This window comes from Austrofundulus limnaeus, unplaced genomic scaffold, assembly GCF_001266775.1.
Source record: "Austrofundulus limnaeus strain Quisiro unplaced genomic scaffold, Austrofundulus_limnaeus-1.0 Scaffold72, whole genome shotgun sequence".
NCBI classification, from domain to species: Eukaryota; Metazoa; Chordata; class Actinopteri; order Cyprinodontiformes; family Rivulidae; genus Austrofundulus; species Austrofundulus limnaeus.
The window spans coordinates 1,465,098-1,475,220 of record NW_013952474.1 but is presented as its reverse complement, the minus strand read 5'-3'; the positions used below and the strand labels follow the sequence as shown (position 1 = coordinate 1,475,220).

General features: G+C 39.4%; 2 protein-coding genes across 3 annotated transcripts in view; one reads left to right on the top strand and one right to left on the bottom strand.

Moving 5' to 3' along the window:
• The window catches only part of gpr137c (G protein-coupled receptor 137c), a 20,981-nt gene extending 18,974 nt beyond the window's left edge, over positions 1–2,007 (top strand). The window contains exons 6-8 of the mRNA XM_014010714.1: positions 658–783; positions 868–992; positions 1,083–2,007. Of these exons, the coding sequence (XP_013866168.1) occupies positions 658–783; positions 868–992; positions 1,083–1,365 (534 nt within the window). The 3' untranslated portion in view covers positions 1,366–2,007. The remainder of the gene's footprint in view (positions 1–657; positions 784–867; positions 993–1,082) is intronic.
• Positions 2,008–5,765: 3,758 nt separating this feature from the next.
• Positions 5,766–10,123, bottom strand: part of acp2 (acid phosphatase 2, lysosomal) — a 25,953-nt gene continuing 21,595 nt past the window's right edge. The window contains exons 12-13 of one of the 2 annotated variants that reach the window (XM_014010711.1): positions 7,543–7,718; positions 5,766–7,467 (exon numbers count right to left, since the gene is read on the bottom strand). In XM_014010711.1, coding sequence (XP_013866165.1) covers positions 7,325–7,467; positions 7,543–7,718 — 319 coding nt within the window. In that variant the 3' untranslated portion in view covers positions 5,766–7,324. The remainder of the gene's footprint in view (positions 7,468–7,542; positions 7,719–10,123) is intronic. The other variant, XM_014010712.1, reaches the window with a different exon arrangement.

Here is a 10,123-nt window from a genome sequence, read left to right as displayed (position 1 = left end):
ATCTAATGTTGCAACTAATCAGGGATCCCTTTAAAGAGTACCTAATAAACGCTCTAAACATCTTGGAGTCATAGTTAAATTTTTTGCAGAATAATGAGATTAATCATGAAATCAAGCCAATTTTTTGTCAATCCAAATGAATACTACATGAGGAATGAAAGTTACATTCTGAGGTCCCAGATGTAAAAAAAAAAAAATACAACAAACAACAAGGAGAAACAGAAAAACACAAGAAAGTGGATGGATGGAGTGTACTGCAACCTACAAACATACACATTCAGCCATAGTAAAATCATTGTTTCTAAAGAAAAGAAAATGGGATGAATGGCAGAAATATGTTGCGATTAAAAATTTTAATCTACGCCCAGTATTTTACCGTTATACACTGGATTCACTTTTTAGACCTGGAGGCATTTTTAGCCCGTTCAAAGTTTTATCATCCGCCTGTCTAATTCTTGGTGTATTTCATATAATTTTATTTATCAACTATCCAAATATTTTATGAAGTTTTGAGTATAATACATATTTGCAGATATTTATTGATTTAAATGGCTTTCACAACAATCAAAAAGCAAAAGTGCCAGAGAATAAAGGGCCTTTGTTTTGTTTGTTCAAGTGATTGAATCATTATCTACATAAAGTGTTTATGTGTTACAGGCTGACATTTATCAAAWCAGCGGCGAGGCCTACATTGTTTTTGGGGTCATCCTGTTCTTCTGGGAGCTGCTGCCCACCAGCTTAGTGGTGGTTTTCTTCAGAGTCCAGAGACCCCATCAAAACCTGGTAAGCTAACAAGCTTAAAGTCTTGAGTTGTACTGGGAACGTTGGTGAATCTTCGAGCCAGTTTCAACACCTGTGTGTCTTTAGACTCCAGGGGGGATGATAAACAGCCACAGTTTCAGCTCCAGAGCATACTTCTTTGACAACCCGCGGCGGTACGACAGTGACGACGACCTGTCCAGAAGCGTTGGTGGTAGAGCTGATCGGACCAGGTGGGCTCATTTTCTGGGTAATGTTCTGCCTCCTGCAGCACCTCTACTCAAAACAATGTTTATTTATTTTTTTCTCTTCCGTGCTTCTAGTCTCCTCTCCACCACGCCCCAGCAGGCAACATCTAGTTGGTACGGCTCCATCCAACGTAACGGGACCTTAGCGGCGGGGGCGGCGGCGGCGGCCCAGCAGCCAGCACCTTCCACAGCCCCGCTCCTTTTTGCCCACGGGGGCATCCAGAATCACCATCATCATCATCACAACTACTACTCAACGCCGCAAAACAACAACCAGCATCATCACACTAACCATTATTCCACGCCGCAGAACTATTACTGCGGGTCACAGACGCATTTCTGCACCCCACAAAACTAAGAAGGAATGACGGTAAACCTTGGACAAAACGTTACAAATTATCCAGCTGTATTAAAAGTAATACTTTTGAATCATCTTGTAAACCATCTCTCTACTCTGGTTTACCAGTTCCTCAAAAAGGTGTTGACTAATCAAACAGAAAATTGGTGCGCCGGGACTAGCAGCTTTTTGAGGACCTCAGCGTCATTASGAGTGGCGTGCAACGACGTTCTTAAATCTGACACGCTTTTTCTGTTAAACAGATCATCACATGTGAGACTGGAATCAACATAGACCAGATAATCATCATTCCACTTTTCTTGAAATGTCAAAGCTTTGCACAAACAGGGGTTGCGTAGCAGTTGCTAGCTTAGWAAGCAAATTTGGCAAAAACCTGAAACTGTCGGTCAGCAGATCAGAACTTGGAGATAATGTACTCTCACAAGATTTGTCAAGTTGTTGTTTGACTTCAGAGAYGCTTTTTATTGGAATCATAAATAAAGACCTTTCAAAAACTCTCAAAGCATCAYTCAGCTTAGCGAGGTTGTCAGCCAGTTAGCAAACCACCTCGTTGTCTCACTTAAATATAGTTTCAGATGACAGGAAATAATTTGCCAATGGCTGCTGATGCAGGGAGTGCTGATSACAGTAAAGGTTAGATTAGTAGTAAAATAATCTCAAAAACTGCTAAACTATAACCAAACTTAAATCTGTCACAAACATGGTAATATGGTTTTGCTGAAGGCACACATTACTATTATTTTTGCTGATCTGAGGTTGATAAGTGTCACACAAAACTAGGTTAAATGAAAAATGTCATTAGCAAGCCCTTGCTCTGTCCTGTTGACATACTGGAAGTGCTAAAGCTTTTTGCCATTAGCTGCTGAGGCAGGAAGTGCCGTTAGCAGCAGCAGCTAGTTTAATAAAAATGACAAAAACTGCAAAATTATAACAAAACTTAAACCTAAAGGCAAGTTTTACTATTATGTTCATTTGGGGTTGGTAACAAAAATTCCTTTAAAAATGCTGTTAACAACACAGTTAGCTCTGTCCTCGCATGGCAAATGACAAGAATTAGCAGAAGTTTACAGTTAGCTTAACAACRAAAGTATTAAAAATGACAAAAAAAACTGCTAAAATACAACAAARACGTAAGCCTAATGGTGAGTTTTTACTATTATTTGGCATTTGGGGTGAATAATACATTGCCACACAGAAATTATTGTTGAACAGTAAAAAGTTAGCTCATGATTAGCTTGTGAAATTTTGGCAAAAGGGAGGGAAACCTGGTAGCAGAAGCAGCTGGAGTCATTTTAAAGAAATCAAAGAAAATAAGCAGAAATATAACAATAAGTTAAAATATTTAGTCGAAGGCAAGTCATTACAATTGTTTTGGCTGATCTGTGGTTGAAACTAAAATGGTGTTAGAAAAGCGCACAGTCCTTTTTTACCTGGTAAACATGTACAGCTGTTCTTTTAAGGTCTATTGTTCTCATAACTCTATGCCAACTAGTAGCCCATAYTTTCCTATACAACTTCTATTTGTCTGCTAAGTAGAGAGTCAGTGTTAGTCTCAGTAGTCCAATTTTTCAGTTTCTGCTTCTGATTGACTGAAGCCAATGTTAGGCTTGCATGATAAATTTCATTATTACTGCGAGGAACTCTGAGCTTTCTTATTCAGAATTATACATGGTGAAAATTTGAATGTATTGGTTGAAACGAGCAGCTTTGTTTGTGGAAAACATACAAGTCCAACATCAACTGAACTGCTTTGTAGCTCATCTCTGAGAGGGGTCTGTTGGAAGCTTACAAATGACCAAAAGGTTGACGTAAAATCTGAATTTTTGTGAGCCGCGAAGCAGAAATTTGCACTTAAATCAAGATCAGCTTCAGAGAGGGTGGCTTTGGAGCCTGAATGTAGGTTTTTCTTCTTATATTCTGTATTTTCTTCATTAATTATCTATATTCTGTACTAGTTGTGAGAACAAAACAAAAAAAAAATCAAAGTGCCATCACTTTTGTTGTCATATCGAATAGTTGCATTCCTTAAAGAAAATATTTTTGCACAAGACTGTCAGATGATCTGATGATYTGTCTTTAATAGTGTGTCCATGCCAATCGGTTTCTAACATCTGTGTGCTTCGTGACATTTTTACTGTCAGTGATATGTTTGTGTGTTCTTCAGTATTTGTTTTGGAGTGTGTTATTTTTACATGTTTTATTTGACATATATTTTTATTAACAAATTTTATATTTTTCTCACTTGTTTTGTTCTTTACCATAGTTTCACAGATTTTTCAGCATTTTTGTGACAAACTGGGGCTTGTCAGCAATACTGTAAAGAAGCTTGTTTGTTGTTTTATAGCCCTGTTTTAAAAACCAAAATCAGTGCACCTGTGGTGAAAAACTGAGATGTTGTGTGTGTGTTTTTTGAACATTGTTGTAACTCTGCTTTCACAGAACTCAACCTGTACATAAACTGAGGAGGGTTTGTTTCATGGAACATTTTAACCACAAGGTTAGTTTCAGCTGCCCATTCAGATAGTTTAAACTGAGTTCTGTTGAAAAGGCGATAAGAAGACAGTATCTTACCTGCTGTATATAAGCTCTTTGAATGACATCAGTTTCAAAAATTATGTGGCTAGTTGTTAGCATGTTTCTAATTGTTAACTAATGGTTTAAGGCTAAAGGCTCAAATGCTTTAACAGCTCTGACTGGCCGTTAACGGCAGGCCACCAACAACACGGGCTAAAGCTAATGTCTTTGACTAGCTGTTATCTTGTTTCTAGCCTTCAGTTTACAGCTCAGGCTAAATGCTCAAATAAGCTAAAGGCCCTGACTAGCCATTAGCCAACTGCTAACAGCTCAGACTAAAGGCTTGAACGAGCAAACAACTCTGATTTTGGCCTAGTCCCAATACTCGCATTTCCACTCTTGTGACCTTAAAATATGCATGAGTGCGTAGTGTGTCCCAATTCTCCAGAGTGGTCTTTGGCCCCGCCCCCTTTGCAACCTTGATCCACACTTTGGCTAAGCCTTCATCTAAGCAGACTTTGGTAWAGTGTATTACCCACAATTCATCGCTGCATGTGACGTTTTCAATTATGGCAGTTTTAGCAGCGCAAATGCCAAAACAGTGACTGGTCACTCCATTTTTGACGTAGCTACGATGCAGAGGCACAAGTCAATGACGTAACCCATACTGCTCCAATTCTTCAATTTTTACATGCATGCAAAACTTGAACCCTTACGTGGGCTTTGAAAGAGTACACACTTCACAGAGTTGTGTAAGGTGTACTGCAAGTATTGGAACGATGTGCATGTTTCTAGTCATTAGCTAATGGCTCAGACAAAATACTAAAGGCTCAAACCAAGACCAAATGAGATGTTAAAGAGAAGCTTAAAATAACACTAATGTTAACTTTGTTTTATAAACCTTCAAACAATTTTATATTACATGGTTATTTACATATAATTGTGTACATTTGTCAGCATAAATAGCAGCAGTAGCCACCTGTAGCACCTGTTGATTCAAGCAGGAMTGTGTTTACTAGAATTATGATACAATGTGAAGTTGACTGAGATGTAGAGGTTTATAAAATATGTCAGATTCATGTAGTTCTCGGCTCCGCTCAGACTAGCCATTAGCTCATCATTACTGTTAGAAATAACMTCTATTTCTTCAAACTGAAGTCATTCAAAGAGCCATCTACAACAGGTAAGATATTAGTGGTTTATAACCTTTTAACAAAGCCTCAAATTTAAAAGATCTTTTTTCTTTAAAGTTCTCTTCCATTGACAAGTACTGGACGCTGGAATATTTAAAGGATGGGACGTTCTCATTGTTGGGTCCAACAGTTTTATATTAATGCATGTTTTATGCATCAATGTGCAACAACCCTCCTTTTATTTTCAGGGTGGCTTTATTTGTGTAAAAGTGTCATTGAGTCTCTGGTTTAAAAAAAGCAATCCAAGTCATAATTCTTCAATAAATTGTTACACAGTATTGGCTTTTATCCTCGACCTTTTGAATGTAATCTGAGCAACGGATTAATCATGTATGCAAGAAAAGCAGATTAAATAAAGGCCTACAGCACTGACGAGCAATATTCATAAATCTGCTTTAGTGTTAGTAAATACATTTAATATAACCAATATGTCCATCAATACCAGGCACAAATGAGGAAATCCAATTGCTACACAATGTTCTGATTGTTTCTGCTGACTGGTTCTGACCCCAGTCCTGTCATGTGGCTGAATTTATGGGTTAACGCAATTATGAGGAACATCCCAGCTGAGACGGGTCATCTGACCCACATTTCATCACTTCTCACAGGTATCTGCTGCTACGTCTGAAATTAGTCAGCAAACAGAAGTTACTTCAAAACAGCAGCTCGTTGGCAGGTTTTACGCAATGAGACTCCAACTTTAAACCATTTATTTGAATTAAAAATGTTTTTAAACATTTTCAAAATCCAGACCATGATTTGCAAGAACATGAAACAGGTGATTTGATGAACAAATGATTTCTCAGTTTAAGAAAAGTGAGCACAAGTGTAAAAAATTAGACCATCATAGTTCCTAATCTGCATTCAGTGAAAAAGATCCCACATGATTCTGGAAGTAGATTATCCCTCCTGCTGTCCTTGGGTCAAAACAACCCCTGAACTGATGCATGAATACAGAACAGATTACATAGTTTCTCAACTCGCCTGTTTTCTTTGGGTCAAAATGACCTAGTGAGGCCTGCTGTGCCATTTTAACCCAAGGACAGCAGGACCGTTGAACTCACTTCTGTGATAAAAGAATCATTCACGCACTAAATTAAACACAGGCGTTTATTACTAGTCATACTTCAACCTCCTGCTGCCCTTGGTCAAAATAACCTACAGGGATTCACTTTTAAAACAACTTCTAAACTGCTGTGTAAACAGAACTGATCAGGTCCAGTTTACCAACCATCCTGCTAACCTCGGGTCAAAAAAGAAATCCACTGAGGCCTCATCATTTTGACCCAAGGGCAGCAGGAGGGTTAAACTTGCATGTGACAATAAGTAATCATACACGTGTTTCCCTGTTAAATTTAATTAAGATTGTAATTTTCTGTACTGTCGCTTGGTCATTATATTTAACCCTCCTGCTGCCCTTGGGCCAGGATAACCCACAGGGTCAAACCAAAGAGTCATGGGTCAGTTTGACTCAAGGACAGCAGAGGGATTAGGAAACTATTCTGCTGTGTTTACGTAACAGATAATATAGAGATGCAGACAATATATTTACCCCACTGCTGCCCTACAGTCAAAATGAACCACAAGGTCTCATTTGACCCAAAGGCAGCAGGAGGGTTAAGAGAGTCCGTGTAATCTGTTCTGTTTCACCATTATTCAAATAATTATCCATTCTTTTTTTTTTAAGGCAGGAATGTTAAAGTGCACAAAAGTACATTTTATTTTCACCGCTGTTTCTAAATTTACACCATTAATGAATTCCACTGTTTAATATTATTAAACTGGCCTGAAGGAGCTGGGATTTAAAGACCCAACAAACACCACGTTCCACTGAAACCCTGTTCACACTACTCCAGATATTTTTCAAAATTAATATTTAATGCTGAACTGAATCTTCATTTTTACACAAAAAACAAGTTTTGGAGAAAAAAACTCAAAATGACTTGTTTCAGATGTTAGGTGGTTGTTAAGTGAGGACATGAAAATAAAAACAACTAAATATGGGTTTCAATAAATACTGGAGGGATGTAAACAGGGCTTGAAACATATATAAGAAAAAAGATTTAAGGCGTTTTGGTGACTGGATCTCTCAGACAGGAACAAACATCCACCCTCATTTACCAAAACCATGACACAAACTGAATTTTAGACAGTTTTGACGTTTTCTCCAGTCATAGTTCATCGTTCTCATCATCGCTGCTGTCCCAGGAAGTGAAGCGCGTAGATTTCCGAGGGAGGAGTTTGCACCTCTGTCAGGATTCCTCGCCAGCTTCCTGGTTGACGACGTGCTGGTATCCGCTGCCGGCCTCCTCCTTTTGCCGACAAATAAAGAAGAGGAGTAAGGCAATGAAGACGAAGAGCACGCAACCGGACACGGCCAGGCCAATGATGACTTCTTCAACACAAAGTGGAAACAAAAATTTAATATGACATTTAAATGGTTTTTGTCCTGTAAGGATCAAAAGCCCACCTCTATCGCTCCTCTGTGACGGAAGCTGACACTCTTTGTCCCGGTCGTCTGAGATGGAGCCCTTTGTAATTTCCAAAAAATCCTCCAGGGGGCAGTTAAGAGAGCAGCCGGGCAACTGAATCGGGTACGGCTCCATGTTGGAATCGTTACGGTAAAACATGGACACTGAAGCAGAGCTAAAAGCACAAGAATAAAAAGGCAGGTTGAAGCTGTTTTGTGTAAACGCTGAGACAACATTCATCCTCTTGAACTCCTGTTTCTCAATACAATACTGTTTATTCTACTGCTAATTATGTACACAAAAAATGAGTAATGCAAATGCTTCAACAACTATTGCTAAAACTAGTATCAGTGCTAATGCTAATGAACTGCCAGGCCAAAAAAACAAGTCACCACCTAAGTGCTATGATCTGAGGTTGCAGCATTTGGTCAGGTCTAGGTTTGTTTTGGCCTGGTAGTATATTAGCATCAGTGTTTTCCCTAGGAAATTGGTCTTGTTGAGGTATTTGCCTGTTACTTCACAGGCAAATACCTCAACAACTGTTCATCTCAGCAACATTAATTCTTTTTGCAATATTTCATCAATGTCCTCTTTCTAAAAACGCATTCATATGTATTACAAAAATTTGACGTCACAGGCACTTTAACAGTGGGAGAAAGCCATCTCAAGTCCATACAGTGCAGAACCATTGTAACTGAACAGCACTCGCTCCGACATCAGTTGTTCTCAGAGGCTATACAGCTCAGCTGACTGTCCTTCTGGATCATGGTTTTCATTTAAGAGACAATTCCCACAATTCTTTGCATTTACGTGGCAGGAAGCAATTGGAGCTATGTCACTGGGTGACACTCCCAGTCCCAGCCCTTCTCCACCTGTTACGGTTCTGCTCGGTTTGGCCAAATGTGTCATCAGGTTCCAACCACACAGTTTGTACCTCCTCTACGGTGGTTCTAAGCGGGTAGAAGTGAGTACAACACGCTTACGATTTTGACATTAACAGAATGCTGCCCGTGGATTAGCTCTTGGTTTGATTGACAGAAGAAAAAGCATTATTTGTGCAAACTTCCTCCATGGGAAAGGCAGAACTTGCAAACACTTCCTGGAGAGAAGTGAGGGAGACGAAGCCATGCAGATATCCGAACAAACTGTCCGCCCACGGTTTCACAAATACTATCATGTAAAATCAACTTTTTTGAGTTTTATATTAAGTTATAATGTTATCCTCTCATCAAAAACATGTCCAGAGTCTTACTTTGACTCATTCATGCATGTTTGAGAAATCCTGTAATGTCCTGAGACAGCCAGGGAGGGGAGCAAAAATGACCGGTTGGGACTAGCTCCTCCTCTGGGCTGTGTCTCTGAACCAAGCTTCCTCATCACAGAGCACCCCCACCCACTCCCCCACGGACCCCGCCCATGACTCCTGCAGGAAGAAATGGGCGGGACAAAAGCGGAAGGAGGTTCTTAAAGAGACAGAGGCCAATTTCAAAGTGTTTAGAAACATATGACGATAAGTCACGTTTATTTTCTATTTAAACATATAACCAACATTTTAATAACAACTGAAGGTGACGTTAGTTTATGGTATAGAATTTAAATATGTCTGAGAAACACATATTACCCCTTTAAACAGCACCGCAACAAAAAACAAACAAACAAACAAACAAATAAATAAATAAATAAATAAATAAATAAATAAATAAATAAATACTGCATGGTAAAACTTCAACAGTTTTGTTTTGTTTTTTTTAAGCACGACAGCGCTGTGGACGGTCCGCCCATAATCACGCCCACAAAGTGAGGGCTCATGGAGAAGGGGCAGTTACTGGAACTCTACCATAAACATACGAAAATAACCACGAAGCAGCAGAGCTAGCAATTCACAACAACTGTTTATTTATCACCATGATCCAAAAGTCTGTTTCAACAAATCACCTTCCCAAACTGCAGTGTCATGTGCAACACTGTGCAAGTAAAGTGACATGCCTCTAGTCAGTAATATTACAAAAGAATGGGCCCTTGTTATCACAGAAGATACTCTGGTGAACTCTGTGCTTTATAACTAGCTTATGCTAAGATTTATTGAACCTGAGCACTTTAGAACTTGTGCAACTAACTTTTAAATTAATGCTGCCCACCACTGAATTTGACCATAGCTGATTCTACTAGGGGTGTCCCGATCCGATACTGATACTGGATATCGGTCCGATATCAGCCAAAAAACGAGTATCGGATTTTATCGGCCTGCATAAAAAATATCCGATATAAGCGCTCCGATATTAGCAGTCCGTTCCAGCAGTTCACTGACTCCGCTCCAGTGTTTCTATCCAGCAGCGCTTGGATCCAGCATGATCACAACAACATGCTGCGCTAACAAGTTAGCAAGAATGTCGGCAGAACTTTCTATTTTCATCAGAAACAGAGTTGAAGCTAAGTGCAAAGTTGTCACACACAAGTTTTCTGTGGGGGCACAGAACCGTGAACGTTTTAAACTGGAGCGACAACTACTCTCCACCCTGGCAGCAGCTTTGCGGTTCGGCTCGGTCCAGCCTCGGTCCAAAAGTGTCTCCATGATTCCAA